General features: G+C 36.5%; 1 protein-coding gene across 28 annotated transcripts in view; it reads left to right on the forward strand.

The window, feature by feature from the left end:
- EPB41L2 (erythrocyte membrane protein band 4.1 like 2) overlaps positions 1-17,506 on the forward strand; it is a 105,926-nt gene that overhangs the window by 41,969 nt on the left and 46,451 nt on the right. For all 28 annotated transcript variants that reach the window (XM_088161790.1, XM_088161801.1, XM_088161796.1 and 25 more), the window contains exons 3-4: positions 4,341-4,810; positions 5,835-6,047. In XM_088161790.1, coding sequence (XP_088017916.1) covers positions 4,355-4,810; positions 5,835-6,047 — 669 coding nt within the window. In that variant the 5' untranslated portion in view covers positions 4,341-4,354. The remainder of the gene's footprint in view (positions 1-4,340; positions 4,811-5,834; positions 6,048-17,506) is intronic.

Below are 17,506 nucleotides of genomic sequence, written 5' to 3' on the forward strand. Positions count from 1 at the left end.
AATATAAATTATTGTACTGTACAGAAAAAAGCTGATTTACGTTTTTGAAAAAATCTAGTTGTAGTAACAAGTTCCTCAGATATTACCTACTATTTAAACCAAGTTCTTTTACACTCTAAAATATGACTAACTGCTCCAGCTGGGATTTTACTTCTTCATAGCTTTTATATCAACAAATCTTATATGTTGGAAGCAGCAAGCATGAATGATGTGTCCTAAGCGACTGTGAAATGCAGATCAGGCTTCTGCTGAGCTTCAGATCAATAATATGACAAGAAAAAAACAATTTTATTTGGGAGCTTTTTTTGCTTTGTTTTAGGCAGTTGAAATACACATGACCTTGTTTCAGGTTTTCATGTATATTTTTTCAAATGTTAGAAATTTTCTTTGATATATTTTTGGATTCTTTTATGTGTAGGCCATGTGAGATAGATATTTCGAATATTTATGAAGGTAGTGATTTAAAAAATAAATTATTAATACTGTGGTGATCCAGAAAATTATATGACTTGCACAGACACACACTGGCTTTTAGTGCACTGAGCTGTAATTTATTTCTGTAGAAGTAGGTTAATTTTTTTCCTTTTGCTTCTATGACATGATGGTTTCTCTGTGAATCTTAGTAGACTGATGGAGATAAAACTATCAAAGCAATTTTTACTTCTTGAGTTTGCTATGAATTTCAATGACAAACTGAAAAAAGAAGAAACAAGTTTAGGACCGCATTTTTTACTTTTATATACTCAGAAAATAAGTAAAATGTGATCCAGAAATGTATGGAAAAAGGATCTGTATTTGTTTCTCTGTGCTGATAAATAAGAAATACTGTAACAGAAGCAGTGAATTAAAACACACATCACCAAAGAAAACTTCATTTTATTGCAGTTGGTTTTAATACTGTGATCTTTGAGCTACACTTTTTTCCTTCCCTCTCTTTTTTCCTTTTTTTTTTCTTCAAACTTCATGTTAAATTTGATACGTCTTCTGTTCCTAGTTTATCTATGGTGGCAGGACTCCTTTTGGTCAGAAAATGAATTTTCAAGAATTTATACTAGAAACTGGAAAATATCAACCAGCTGAGGGATCTACACACCTGAGAGGAAGGAGTGTAAGGAGAGAATGTAGCATCTTTTTCCTCCTTTCAGCCATGAACTTGGGCCAGCACTAAGTCTCTTCTCAGTGCGATAAAGAGGGAGAGGAAGGGATGAATGGAGAGCAGTGGGAATATTTGTTGTCTTCAGTTGCTTCTAGTCAGCACTCTTGCTTGGGAGGGTTGGTGGAGTTATAAATGGGGCAGATCATCTGCTTCCTGTAAAAGTGGGATTGGTTTTAACAAACTCACCTTCTCTTCAGAAATTGTGAAGTGTTTTACAATACTTTTTGCCATCCTACCTCCACCTTCATCCTTCCAGTTTAGGTAGTCATTCAGTCAGCATCAGCCAAGTTTTCAAGAGGATTACAAAAGGTACAGCTGTTATCACTTGTGGTTTAATGTGCATAGGCTTAATGTCAATTACAAAATCTACCAAGATTTTTCTTTTCTCTGTTCAGACATTAGTAATCCTTTATTTGAACATCACCCTAAGGTTCCTTCTCTTTAGTCTACTCTTGCTGGAAGATTGTTATTCTCCTTTCTCAATTCAAAATGCAACACAAATCTAATGTTACCTTGCAATACAAAAGAGGTGAGATAAGGAGAACCCTATCTTGCTGCAGTTGTTACAGAGCTTACAAAAGATTATAGGGGCAAAAATACTTAGTGTGCTCATGCTATGTAGTAAGAATAAGAATTTACTTGAAGACAGGAAACCAGGCAGTTGAAGTTGAGAATTCTAGATTTGCAATCTGGTTTATTTCTTCCTGATATCACTTCTGAGACAAATGCTGTCTGTTGCTTGTTTCCATTTGCTTTCTGGCACACTGTTGGCTGTTAGACCAGAGCTGTGTGAGATCATGTGAGGTCTTCCCTACCAGGGCAGGAGGGAATCAGGAAAAAGCCACTTTCAAAAAAACGGGTTTCTTGATTGCTTGACTGTAGTGAAGGTAACACCAGAGGCTTTACAAACTGCAAGAATAGACTGATGGCAGAACTCCAGTATTTTGTTGCTCCATATCTCTATCTTTTCTGCGAACTACAAAACTGGAGGATCTGGCAGAGCATTGAGATAGGGAGTGAAAGACCCAATTTTGCGTTTCTCAAGGGATAGCTAAATGTTGTACCAACATGCAACTCTGCAAAAAATAAATGTATCAAGCTAATGTGGTAGAGGGAGGTAGGTGTTTTGGGAAGACTGTAACTTACACTCGTGGTCAGTGCCCTTGTTTAGTTAACTCATCCATCTCTTCACAGTTAATTCAGAGGCTTCTGGGAATGTAAAGAAATACACAGGCTCAGCAGAGAGGTGTGCTTCCTTTTCCTATTCTCTCCCTCTCCCCTCCTCAAAAAGCACTGAAGTTGCAAGCTTGTAGGAAATTGAGCTCATTAAAGAAATCCCTCCTGCTGTGGGTATCAAATAAACGTATTAAGTGAACATGGACAGACCTCTTCAGACAGGGGCTGTAACAAGTTCCCCTTGCATCTGCAGTGCAAAGTCAAGTTCTCCTTGTAATTATAACTTTGATTATGAAAACCAGGACACTTGGAGATGCAAAACCTTTCTTGTTTTGCATTGAGCAAGTTTGTACCACCCACTGCTCTTGTGTGTAAATTTAATCAGTTAAGATGTGTGACTTAGTTTCCTCATTTTCTTTTATTGCTAGAACAATATCATTATGATGTGTTTACGGGGTGACTTATTTAGCTTGGTTCTAAGAATTTTCTGCAGATGTCTCCTTTTTTACTGTATAATCAAATTGTAATATTAATTTTGAGAGTGGTATATAATGTTTTTTTATTAGTTTGTACATGTATTTAATGCATTTCTATATATTTTGGAAAGTAAAACAAAAAAGTGCAAGAAATAGGGGTTTCCCTGTAACTTCTTTGAAGATTTGTGTATCAAGTCTTATGAAATTGTTTTAGCTACTTTCTGAGAGAAAATTGGTTCTTTCTTAGCAATATATGAAAGAAAATCACCACCATCTCTGTTAATGATGAAATTAAGCAGTATGGATTGATAGTCTCTGATCAGCAGAAATTTCAATTTTTCTCAGGGAAAGTTGAGTTTGGTTTTCTAGATATTGTTCATTTTTCATTTTGATAATAAAGTTTTACATTATTATGTTAATAAGATACCTGCCATTTGGAAAGAATAGGAACATTTCTGTGTAAGCTACAAAGGTCATAGCAAAACAGAGAGGGTTCCCATGTTATAAAAATATAGATGTGATTGTAACTTACTTGCTAAACTTTAGGCCAGAAAAACAGACCATCAATTTAAAATTAATTGTTTTCAGAAGATCATAAGTAAATACCACTGACGAATAATGAAATCTAACCATTATAAACTTTTGTTGGACCCTTATATGCTTACTTTTGTTGGCTCATTTCAATAAATTGGAAAATAGTAATTATACTACACTTTTAAAGTAATGCAGTGCAATGCAGTGCCACACAGATAACAACATTTGTTTATTCTAGTTTATATTTTTTTCAATAAATGCCAATAACATTAAGTTGAAAGGTCACTATTGCATATCCTGTTGTTACAGTACTGTGATTTGTCTTTAATTTCACTGAAGGAAGAGTAAGCAGAAATGATGAGAGTGAAAGAGTTATATATGATTTTATGTTGATTCTTATTAAGAACCCAATCTTGCCTTAATTTAAAATGTATGCTCCCCAGCATTTTTAGTAATTTCAACAATATCACTGACTTATAATTTCCCAATTTTTATACTCAGTATCATGCTCACCTTCCTCTTGTCCTATTCTTTGGTAAGCTTGTTCTTTCACGTCCAATAATTTATTTTAAGTTGGTAAGTGTTGCCAAATAATAGAGGATTTGCATCTACCAGTTTTATTAGAGAAGGTGGTTGCTTTTCTGAAACGTCATTTATTGAGTCTGCCAAGGAGCTCAATAGAAAGAGAACTGAAGTTACTTCTGAAAGAACCTTGGCCAATAATATTAGGAGTACCTGTAATAAAACAAATGCCTTTCAGTGAGCACACTTAAAATTTTATCTAGGAGAAGGCCGTAGATCTTTTATCTACAGAGCACTAAGTTTTAGCTTACTGGTCTTACTTGTGAACTCAAAATTTGAAAAGAAGTGTTTGTTTAACCCTAATAAGTTTAATAATCTATAAGAATTTATGAATTACTACAAATCACTGCAAATAATTAGTCAGCACAAGTAGTGATGCTACATAACAAAACTGTTTTTATTGTTGCTTCTTTTAGTGTCAGTTGTGATAATGACAACTGAAGTTGGTTCAGAGACCGAAGTAAAGAAAGATTCTGAGCAGCTGGGACCAGACAAAGCCAAGGACAAGGCTGAAGAAGCATCAGAGACTCCGGGAGATCAAAGGTCCAGGGAAACATCCTCTGGAGAAGCTCAAGATTCATCTGTCCCAGCACCAGCTAGCCAAAGTAGTCCAAGTAGCCAGAAGAAGGAAAAATCTTCACCTGAAAGCAAGGGCATTTCTCGTTTCCTTCCCCCTTGGCTTAAGAAACAAAAGTCATACACCTTGGCAGAGCCCAAAGATGAGCCCAAGAAAAGGGCCACAGGGGAAGAGCAAGTAGTTGAAGAAAGTGAAGGCCAGGCACTGGAGGGTGTGGCTCAGCCAAGAAAGAGCTTGGAAGCAGCAGCTGAAAACCGGGGGAATGCTAAAGCAGATGACAAACACTCTGTTAGTAGTGCTGAAATACAGGTATGTGTGGGAAAGCTCAAATACTTTGGAGTTATTTTAATGGAACCTGATTAATGAATTATGTAATTCATGTAAAGCTTTGTTAGGATCATATTGGGGAAAAAATGACAACTATTCCAGTTGCTAGGTGCCAGTCCTGCTTTTTGTGAAGTTGCATGCCAGCTCTTAACATTCAGACTTCATATTCTGGGGTGGTGAATGCACATGGAGAATGTTTTATCTGAGAAGAGGCTGAGGCAGTTGACACTGGTCAGCCTGGGGAAGAGGAGAAAAGGGAATCTTATCCTTGTGTATTAATACCTGAATGGTATTAATGGAAGGAATACACAGAAGCCAGACCCTTCTCAGTGGTATGCAGTTAGATGACAAAAGGAAAGGGACCCAAATTAAACCCATGAAGTTACATTTCGAATCGCAAGAAAGTATCTTTTCCTCTGATAGTGATAGGACCTTCCCTTGGCAAGGAACGTAGCCAGGTGGTGGGGGTGCAAATGATAGGCTTCCTAGTATGGTAAAAGGGGGAGTCAGATATTGAAACAGGTTGATCAGAGATATTGTGGAGTCTCCACCTGTGAAAATATCCAAAACCCAACTGGTTATGGTCCTGGGCAAATTGTCCTGTGTAGCCCTGGGGCGTTGGACTACATCTCAAGAGATCTCCTCCAACCTCGGCCATTCTGTGATTCTGTATCACTTGGCTTTCATAAACACTGGGGTTTATTTTAGTATAATTCCTGGAGCTTCTTAACAAATTTGTTTCTCTTTGGAAGAAAGCCAATAACTCATATTTTAAAACAGAGAACCTTATTTCAAGGAAAGGGAAAAAAAGGCACTTTCTCTGGTTTGAGAGCAAGAATATCTAATCCCTAAAAGAAGACGTTAATGCTTATGCTGGTTACTGTGTTTCCAGTATGTGCATAAGTTTAATGAATGGTTGCTGTCTTATATATTAGTAGCTTATAAAAGGAATGAACAAGTTAAAAATATCCTCCTTCCTGAGTTTGTTTAACTGTATTTTATACAGCCTTCCAAAGAAGATGGTAAAGAAACCGAAGTAGAGGATGTTGCAGAGAAAAAGGAAGAAAAACAAGAAGAAAAAGAAAATAGGGAGACAAAAGAAGTGCAGACAGCTGAAATTAAAATAGATAACATTCCTCAGAAGTCTCCAAAGAAAATCAAAACTGTGCAGTGTAAGGTGATGCTTCTGGATGGCACGGAATACAGCTGTGACCTAGAGGTAAGGCATCAAGTAATTGTATAAAGAGCTTTTTCTATATGGGAAAGAGAACTTACTTTCATTGTACTGAGTGTTTAACACAATTGCTAGGAGTCAGTTAATGTTTCAGTTTAAAATTCCATTGCTAAAACTTTATCAGTTTATTCTTAAAAATGCCCTTTGCGGTACACTGATTATTTGACAGCTCAACCTTGATTATTTTTCTAAAACATCAAGGTTTTCCTGAAGGTAGTGTGACATGTGGTAATAAAGTTTTCTTGAGTTCATTAGGTTTTTTTAAAATTATCTCGGCTGGAGATAAACTTTTTAAACTTTAAAGTTTGAAAGAAATTCTCTTCAGAAAGAAAAACTCTGTTACTGCTATAAAACACGTATTTATATTTAAAGTTCTGTTCTAGTTCCACATTTTCACAAAAATTAACTGCACGGGACTAACTCTGGAGTAGTTGTTGGTTTTTGATTGTTTTTCCCACATAAATCAGGATGTTTAAATCTGAATAGTATCTCTGTTTTAATTAAAGGCTACATGAGTTTTATCTTCCTGGGCTTTTTCCCCATCCTAAAGTGAGACTTAAATGAAGTGGTGGCTTATCACAGATCTAAGAATATACCATTTTGTGTTTATAACTGCAGTATTTTAAGTCTGTCATGATTCAGTTAAATCATTTGGCAAGAAATAAGTTTGCTTATTTTTTGCAGTACAAGTTTCCTGTAAGAACTATAGTAAAATAAATTTAAGAGGAGAAAAAGGTGGTGAAAAAACAATTTGTTTTATATGTTCCTTTGAATTACTTATAGGACAGGAGCAGTGCTGACTGCAATTTTATGGATGAATTCATGCTCTTAAATACATTTAGTTTTTTATGCTCTACTACCATTTCAAAATACTTGAAGTCTCAAAAAGCTATATTAACTGATAACTGAAACTTCAATTCGTGCTTTCTGCAAAAGATCCTAGTAGATTTCTGATACTCTTATTTAATCTTCCTTCAATATGTACTGTTTGGGTAAATGTTGGTTTATTTCTGCTTTTACAAAGTTACTGAAATGATACAAGAATTAAAAAGCAAAGAAACAAAATTTTTGCAGTCAAAGCCCAGTGTACCTTGGTTGACTTTCTAGTAAATCAGGTTTTAGTTTGGGGTAATTGCCATGATTTTCACATTCCTGATGCCTTTTCCAGTTTACTATGTACTGTAGACTGGCTTCTTTATATTTAAAATATATACTTGCTAATGACAAAGTAAAACTTAAAAATACCTTGTCTTCATTACTGTAATTTGATGGCTTTTGGTAGAATCCTGTCTTTTTCTAATAGTCATTCTAAACCTTCATGATAATCAGTAAAAAATCTGGGCTAATATACTATTGGGGACTTTTCTGTTTGACTTTCAATCCTATTCCTTTTTCTTGTGGAACTGCATCAATTTGTAGTCACATACATTAAAAGGAGTGTGAAAGAAAACAAAACATGTAAACAAAACCCCATTAATTTAGTCTCTGTTAAATTTTGTCAATTGTTTCTACTGTGTCTTTATATAAGACAATACCTGGGAACAGGCATAAAAGGAAAGAAAGTTGTGATGCAGTAGCTTCAGTGTCAGCACACAGATCAAGGCTGATCAGGATTCTCTGCAGTAACTAAATACTGAGAGTTTTGTGGCCAATTAGTAGATATAACATTATACAATTAATTAGTAACAGTGATGAATCATAATATGAGGACTTAATACTTGAGTTCAGCTATTATATTCCTTAGATTTGCTAGAATCTAAATAGAAAATCTTGAATTAATAGTAATGCTTTGTTTCTTAAAATAAAAAAAGCATTGATGAATTATTCTTGGAACATAAGTTGTTTCAGTCAGGAAAACTTTACTCTTCCAACTTGAGTATGTTCTGGTCAGTAAATGTTTAATGGCAAAAGCTTGAAGATGTGATGTGGAAACTAATGGAAAGGGGGGGTTATGGTTACATGTGGGGACATTTGAGATAGACAAGTCCCATGGGACCTTATGGAACACACCCACCAGTACTGAGTGTGCTGGCTGGTGTTGCTTCAAGGTCAAACTTGACAGTATTGGACATGTCCCAGCAGTTAAAGGAACTTCCTGGGATTTTTTGGGGGGAGGGGAAAGCAAATGTCATTCCTATTCTTAAGAAACATTTTTTTAATGCCATCTTCCATTGTTAAAATTCATAGTTTTGTGTATGGCCCTTTTAGCAATATGTTTAGATCTCACTTATTTTTGCTTGTAGGAAAAAGCAGTTCTATAAAATCTCACCTGGTCACTGTAGTTGTCCAAGTGCCTGTTTTTTCTCTAGGTTTTTTTTGGTGGGCTTTTTTTGTGGGTTTGTTTTTGGTTTTGTTTTTTTTGAAGTAAGATAAATCCCTAAATAATTGAGAACTCTTAGACTTCTTCTGTACTTGTAAAATTACAAGACTGTACTTTAAGACTTCATACTGTATGGAAGGGTAGATGAGTTCAGGTATAATATCCCTAGGATTTCCTATTAACAGCTTCTAAAATAGCACTTATTTTCATACTGCTCATTGAATTCCATTATATATACCAGTTGATCAGTCTGACAGCAGTCTTAGTATAGATTGAGGTGCTAGATGAGGAGTTCTGGCAGGTTTTTTTACTATACTTCCATTCTTCTTTCTGTCTATCTTGTAAGCAATTTTTCCTGAGAGAACAGAATATCCACTGACAATAGTTTGTGTGCTTAGGAAGAAATGCCATTTCAGTAGACCAGAAACTGCTCTCTAAACTCCTGTCCACGTGATGGTTAGATTTCTATCCTGCTTATATTCCCTTTTTGCTTTGTGAGCTAATTTGGTTTTTGACATATTTATGGTTATGTTTCTTCAGCTCCAATGATTTAAAACATTTCAACATATTTAATTTCATAACATATATGGAAAGAAGGAAACATTGTTTCATATAATATCTTCTACAGAAACCAGGTTTTACACATACACAACCACCCCCTCTCCCACTTTCCATTCTCCCAACACTGAAGCTGATTTTGTTTTTTATTTTGCAAAGTAACATTTGGTACAAATTGAAGTAGAATATTTTCTCAAAGATGACTGAAACAGAGTTTTTTCAAGCTTAAAAAGATCAGAATTTCAATTCAGTAAAGTATTAGTGAGCTTTTACAGAATATGCAAAACAATTGTATTAGAAAAGAGTTTGCAGTTTTGCCTAAGGTTGGTGTTTAATGACAGTTCATCTGGAACTAATTTTTTGAAAAATGTATCATCTCTGAGATTTAGACTAGGGAGCAACAGCTCTATAGAGGTTGTTCTGGACCAGGCTGTCCATGCTTCACTAAACATTTTTAGAAATTTAATATTTACCAAGTGACAAATGGATATCCTAAAATGTTGTAAATTGAGTTCAGCTATATTCTGAAACATTTAAGTTCTGTAGTATGAATCTGAAACAGGCAGAGGGACTAATTTAAGTGAATTGGTGAAGTCCTGTAATTGTAATGTGGCTGAAGCAAATTTGTGTGTGTTGACATACTTGTTTTCTGTCCTGGCTATCACAGACTGGTTTTTGTAATAATAATCTTTATATTCTCAAGGATCATCTTGTCTTGGTAAGGCAAGATCCCCTGTAAGCAAGGGGTTAATGCTACATTATTGTCAGCTGAGAAGGACACGAGTGGAATTAGGTTTTACATAAGGAAATCGTATATAAGTTTTGGGTTTTTTTTTACTCTGGAATCTTCAGATGGGAGTTTTTGGAGCAAATATATGTAAGAAATGGAATATATATGTACTTTTTAAAGAAAAAATTATAATTTAAAGTCTAGTTAATATGAAATTGATGTAACTCCTGCCTAATGAGGCATTTTCTTAGAATCTGTATTGAGTTAAAGCACCTTTTGGTAAAAAGAAGTATATGTGGCATGCAGGTTGCATTGAGAAATATATCAGAGTGAACAAAAACTGGTTTCTGTGACAAAATGTTCTGAAAGTGAATTCCTGTGGTGAGGGTACAGAATAGAAATGGGTGGGAGATGCTCACTTGGGAAAAATACAGCTTCAAGATGTTGAGATAGTGCTTACATATGAAATTGTGGTGAAAAAAGAAGAGCTCACTCCTGGTGAATTAGCATGGTTTTAATGGGATATTAAAACATCTTTGCAAATGACTGTAATTTGATGCTATACATTTGGACCTTTTTTGTTTCTTTGCCACTTGGGTTTTGTGTAGTGATAATTAATTTAAGTTCTTTTTTGCAGCCAGCTAGTATTGTTTGACACTGGAGTTATTTCTTCTGGCTTGTTTTTGCATGTCTTTCCTGTTACCCCGGGCATGCCTGACATGGTTGATCTTTAGATTTCAGCATAAAGCAAATCTCAAATATTTGTGGTTTTTGATGTTACTTTGTAAATTAATTTATCACCTCTGAGAGTTATCTATTATTTTCCCTGAGAACTCTTTATTTTGCCTTAATAGATCTTCTGACTGGTGTGAACTTGCCTTAAAGTTGAACTTTAAGTCAATAATTCTTTATCTGTGGAACTGTTTGAACAGATATTTCAGTTTCTTTTATGAATTTTTTCTTTTTACTTCTCATCTGTCTTTGTTCTTTCATTACTTTTGAAGATGCAAATTTGAAGGACCTGGTTTGTAATCTTTCTGGAGTATAGCTTCTCCAAATATCCTTGTGTGAATGCCAGTGTAGATACAACACCTAAGGTACTCCAAGGTTGCCTAGAGAAGTCTGTGAAGTGAGAGCATTATTAAGTTAAGCCTTGTGTTAGGTGAAAACTGTTCCTCAGTTCTTCATAATTTGAAATTCTCACTGAAATGTTTTGTGGTTTTTGATCTTTCCCAGAAATGAACTGCATTCAGTTCTCCAATGCAGAGATGCTGATTGTAATGTTGCATTGTTGATAAAATGTGGTGTGTAAATAATTACTCTGCATCTTGGCTACTTGCTCTGGGGAATGAGTGGGAGTAGTGTTATGAACATTTATAGCAGCCACTCTTGAAATTTGCTTTATATTGCTATTTTGGAACCTGTAAAGTTTTATAAGGCAGCAAAATAGCCTCCATTACAATGTTATATTAAACTCCTTTAACATTTAGTATTTTAATTCCTTAAGTGCATAGGTTCCATATTAATAAAATAGATAATTTTCTGTGTTTGGTTTCTTTAAAGTAATCTTCTGAAATAAATCACAAAATAATATTTCATGTAAGTACTATATTAAACAACATGAGTTACATGTATACAGTATGTGCATTCATAGAGCATGAGCAATTAATTTAATTATTTTAAGCTTAAAACTATTGTAACTCTTAAAGATAACACCTACTTAGCCTCAGAATCTTCAGAGTAATATGGGAATGCCTGGAGAGATGGAAAGAGGAAGAGGCTATTGTTGGATAGTTCTGGAGGAGCATGACTTAAAACAACTTTCACAGGCTGTGAACTGTGGAAAAAAAAACTTTCAATTGCCTTTCATTACTCTAAAGAGAGTTAAAGGAATAACAGCCTGTAAATTTATCATAGACAGTTGTCAAGGTACTGAGGATGAAAACTAATGATTGGTATTTGCCAAAAACTGTGACTGAACCTTTGTGCTTGCTTGAAATAACAGAACCATATTAAAGTATAAAATAACCTTGGTTCATGATTCAATAGCATAATATTTGAGATGTAATGTCAGTTGAGTTTTAATGGCTTGAATGTGCAGACTATTGGAACGTTTAAGACTTAATTTTTAGGAGCAATTTTAATTTTTTTAACACAGTGCAAATGATGTAATTTTGACCTACTCTTTTCCTGATTTCTGTGAGAGGTATAAATTACTAATATATTACTATGAACTACATGTATCTCTTGCTTTCATGGGGTAAATAAACTTGCTTTTTTCCTCTCATTCTGTGGTTTTGTAGATAGTTATGAAGAAATTCTGTCACTGAATTTGGGATCTGCAGTAAACACTTTCCTGTTTGAAATATAAACTGGTTTAGTAGAGAATAGGACAGTTCAAACAAACAAAAACAAGTACGAAGTGCATAATGGTTACTAGTTAGAAGCAAATGAAGATCCTGTTGGGTTTGTTTACTGTATTCAGTCAGTGGTCTAATTAAATATTTATGACAAAAGGCATTTAAAGGATGCCAGCACTGACCATATTTTATGCACGTATGAACAAGTGAAATATATCGGAGTTGACACAGACTCTATGGTTACTTACAGTTTGCTAATACAAAGTAAAAATATGTTTGCTCAATGTACAATTAAGATCAGTCTTTAACCCTGAATTAAGAAAACTCTGAATGAAGCTGATATGGAACAGATGTTTAATTGTAGCTGAGTTTTGATTTGCAAATCTTTTTTTCTCACTGCTCAGATGTCTAGTCTAGGTTTATTCAAGCACTAAGTGGTCTGTTTAAAGTATGACATCTTTTATTTAGAAAAAGGAAAATAGGGATGATGTTAAATTTGGCACATTCTTAAAATATTTGTCTAGGTTCAACAGATACCACTGAAAGTATTGTTTATGTGTGAAGTCATCTCAGTCCCTGGGGATTTTTTTGCTTTCCACTGCAGCACTGAGCATGGACCCTGGCCAAAGGCTCCTTTGGGCTATTCTGCTGATGTTCTCTCCTGCTGATTTTGCACCTCCAAGGCACCACTCATGCCCTTGCTCTATGTACTTCTTTGCCACTCCAGGTTTGTAACAGGAGTGAGCTCCTGTATTCCCGTGGTTTGGTTTTCCCAACGGTTCTTGTTTGTGCTAGGCAGTTTTGTTTGCTGCAGCGTCAGAAGCTGGCACTTTACAGCTCTCCCTGCATGCAATACAAGTGCAGGCCAGGCATGACAGCACTTTTCATGCATCACTGACCAAGAAGCACAGCAAAGCAATTTTTTACGGCCAAAAAAATATGCTTGTCATTGATAAGGATCATACTTTTGAAAACAGCCCAGGCTATTGCACATCTCCTCCTCTTTTGTATGTGACCAGTACCAATCCTTATTCTTCAGGTCTCAGGGAACAGACCTGCCTGGTTCATATTCCAGCATCTTCTTTCTGTGGCCTTGCCTTTGCCAGACTGCAAGGGATGTTTTGATTTTATAAACAAAACTGAAGAATGCTTTAGCCTGGGTATGGCTACGGGATTGCACTATGTTAATGCCCGTGAGCATTGACTCTTAAACTAATTCAGAAAAATAAAATGAAATCAAATCCTTTTTCCTCCTCTAGTTATGTGTCTTTGAAAATGTTTTTGGAGCTGAAAAAACCTTGGCATTTCAGGCAAATACTGGTCTCATAGTTAGTCAGCTCCTGGGTACTGCTCCTGTGCGTGCCTGTAGACATTTGTGGTTAACCACTTTGGAGATGGACCCTCACTCTGATGGAGTACTGTTGTTCTCAAATTTAATAAAATGTTTTATTACATTTATCCAAGGGAAATGACTCAAGCATTTCTAAAAATAAGTACAACAAGAAAAGAAAAATCTCTGGGGAAATAATTGGTATTGCACACTTCAGAAAGTCACTCAGTTTGGGAGCATGTCCTGCATTCAGCTAAGGGTTTGATCTCTGAAGAGATATGTGGAGTTCTGCCATTCTGTGGAAATCTAGATTAACTGAATGAACACAGGAAACTTCTAAAAACTGTACTTGTTTTTGTTGACTTTCCCCCCCCCAAATTTCTTCAAATGGTTAAATTAGTTTGGGATAATCCACAGCTCTCATGCCTATCAGAGGGTGGATGCCTCCTTCCCACATAGGGACATTCAGTGCCTAGGCTGGGACATAATTACCTATTCAAGCCTTTCTGCTAGTGCAGGGCTGTGAGAAATGTTGAGATTTTCCTCTGCATGTACTGCCAGAGAAAGAAGGCAGGAGTAAGAATAGGATAGACTGTTTCAGGTGGTAAGGACCTCCAAAGGTCATCGAGTTCAGCTGCCAGATGACCAACCCTTTAAGGGTAAGGAAGCACCCATGTCACAAGGGCTGACCTAAAAGTCATGTCCAAATGACCTTTAAACAGTGACGTGCTTGGGGCATCAGCCACCTCCTAGGAAGCTATTACACTGGTTGATCACCCTTGCAGTAAAGAAATGCTTCCTAATGTGACCTCTAAACCTTCCATAGTGCATCTTTGAACTGTTCCCACATCACTGATCTGAGGGAGAAGAGCTCAGCACCTGCTTCTTCAGCTTCCTCAGGAAGCTGTTGGGAGCAATGAGGCCACCCCTCAGCCTCCTTTTCTCTAACCCAGACAAGCCCAAAGTCCTAAGCCAGTCCTCTTAGGACATTCCTTCCAGCCCTTTCCCCAGCTTTATTGTTGCCTTCTGGACATATTCAGGGACCTTCATGTCATTCTTAATTTGTGGGCCCCAGAACTGCTCACAGTACTCGAGGTGTGGCCATGCCAAAGCTGAGTGCAGCAGGATAATCACCTCTTTCGTCTGCATGGTTGAACACAGGGTTTGCTGTACCCCAGGATGGGATTTGCCCTCCTGGCTGCCTGGACTCTCCCTGCTGGCTCACACTGAGCTGCTGCTAACTGGCTCTCCCAGATCCATTTCTGCAGGACTGGTCTCCAGCCACTCCTCTCCCAGTTTATACTTTTGCCCAGCATTACTCTGTCCCAGGTACAGAATCTGGCATTTGCTAAATTTCATGCCACTGATTACCCAATGCTCTGATCTATCCACATTGCTCTGTAGGGTTTCTCGTCCCTTAAGAGAGTCAGTAGCACCTCCCACTTGAGTATCATCAGCAAACTTGTTAATGGTGCATTCAACTCCTGCATCCCTATCATAGATAAATGTATTGAACAGAACTGTAGCTGTGAATGTTTATATTGCATCAGTAGTTGGCAACTCTTATATAGCTAAACAGATCCATGATATCCTAATTCCCAGTTGCATAGACATTTCCATTGTGTATGTCAGCTGCAGTTGCTTTGCTCTGGTTTGCTCTTTTTATTGAGAAGGAGGTGAAGGACAGAAAAATGCTACCTCTGGTTTTATGAGGTAGTTGCATTATGAGGTGGCATCTGTGGTGTCTAAATACAAGCTTGAAATTGGTACTAGAATAACCTTGGTTATATGTGTTCTTTCTATGTTCTCACTTAAATGAAAGCATAACTTGGCAGGAATGCAGAGTACTGCTGATCTGAGTACTCTAGTGTTTTAAACTGTTGGCTCTGTGAGCATCTCACTTCTCAGCCTCTTGGTATAGCTAGGCTGAATGTGCTCCCCTTCTTGTGGGAGCAAGGATGGACTTGCACTTTTACTGATATTTCTGCATTATAATTTGGAACTTGAATATTTACTTGTTTTCAGTGCTAGTATTTGTTGTGCTATAAACACATATGTGTATATACGGATGCATAAATATATATATATATACATACATGTAATAGGAATAGTGATTGTAATTTACACATTGGTTGTGACTATCACTTGACATTTCAAACGCCTGGTAGAAAATGAAATGGAATCCATTGTAAAAAGTAACAAACTGTGTAAACCATGATGCTTCTTAAGAGTGCCCTGCTCTATTAAAATATTTCTAACTTCTGAACTGACTGGATCACAACAGTTATCTTCAGTTCATGTTTAGAGATATTCTACTAGGAATATGAGTTTTCCCACAAAAGTTACGTTATCATATAATTTAAACTGTGTAATAATGCCTGTCCCCAAATAATGGTTTACAAAGAAATTACACTTGAAAAGTTTGAAAAATTAAATACCCTTTTAGATTAAAAAAAAATTAAATATATATATATACACATATAACGTTATATATTATATATTGAGTTATTCATTTTATATATATATATATTTATCGATTTAAATATATAAAACTTAATAACTCAGAGTCATTAATTTTTACAAGTAGGATCTTATAATGAAAACCATCACTGGTACTGAGAGATTTCTTGTGCCTTTGAATCCATTACAGATCTCTATAAATACTAGTTGCTGATGGTATAATATCATTTTGCTGCTGTCTAGAATGTAGACTCACAAACTTGGGCTTTGTGACATGGTGGTGTTTTTCCTTATGTGGAAGAACAATGAACTGAAAAAAAATATTGAAAGATACAGTGGACGCTGCTAGTATATCGAAGGTCTTGGTGATTATGACTTCCTAATAAGAAACTGCAATATTTTACAGTTATACTTGCAATATATTTCCTGTAGATTTGCCTGCTTTATGTTTCTATATGTCAAAGGCTTGATATTAACTGTGGGTTTTGGTATATAAACTTCATTAAAAAACAGCTGATTCCAGCAGATGTGGGTTTGATATGATAGCATATATTATTTTACACTAATCTATAGATTTCCTGCACTGAAATTTTTATAACTGAAACTTGCATTTCCAAAGTATGATCACTGACCTGAACATTGACTTTGGAAAATGGTATCTATTGCATGCATCTGAGATTCTTTGAACTCTCTCTTGCTTATATTTTTTCTGCTTTCAATTGGCCGCTTTTCTATATTGGTGATTTTTCTTACTAAGCTGAAGGTGAAGCTGTCAAGAAAATTAAGTGGTTACTTCAGATGCCGAGAGGAAGCAGTCATCTTTCTTGGGGAGTAAGATTTTTTGAAAGTACCAAACAGACTTAAAATTCCCTGCTCCCCATTTAGAAGTCACCCTGACTTCTGCTTGCCACTGCCTTGCTACTAAATGTGGTCATTTTATAATTTTGCTTCTGTGAAAGCTTTCTGATGTTCCTGAGTAGAATGTCTGCTGGACAATGCAATTTTGAATCAAGCTCTGGATTCTTGGGGAATAAATCAACAATGCCTTCACTCTTTGCTCAGTGCATACCTTCTTTTCTCCCCTCTCCCTCCGCTCGTGGCCTTTAGCGCGGAGCCGAGCTGCGGGAGTGCCGGAATGGGGCACGTGGAGCTCCCTGCCACTGTCTGCGGGGACAATGGCCACAGTGTCCCCCGGGCCTACACAGGGGCTGCCCATGGCGCTGCTGTGGAATGGCACTGCTGTGTGGCAGCTGCTGAAATCTGTAGGATAAGCAAATGCAAAAATTCCTATAAGCTGGCAGGCCTCTGAAAAGGCCATGTTGTGGCCTCTATGATAAATGCCACAAATAGCAGAGCTGTCCTGAAGGAGTTGTTCAGACTGGAGGCTGCATGCCAGTCATGGTCAGATTGGAACTGTGGAAAGAACTTCTCATCTTCCTACCCCTGAGCATGTGGTCTGAGCAGTCTGCTCGAAATCTTTGTCTCCTGTCAGCAGGAGACAGAGATTTTCCTTAAAACCTGGTGCACAGAAGTAGAGCCTGGACCTGCTTTTCATTACTGGCAGTACAGACATATGGGATGTTCACATCCCCAGTTTCAGGTACAAGAATCATAGAATGGTACAGAACAATAGAATGGTTTGGGTTGGGTGGTACCTTAAAGATCTTCTAGTTTTTAAACCCTCTA

The sequence above is a fragment of the Sturnus vulgaris genome, chromosome 3 (genome assembly GCF_052056855.1).
Source record: "Sturnus vulgaris isolate bStuVul1 chromosome 3, bStuVul1.hap1, whole genome shotgun sequence".
NCBI lineage: Eukaryota > Metazoa > Chordata > Aves > Passeriformes > Sturnidae > Sturnus > Sturnus vulgaris.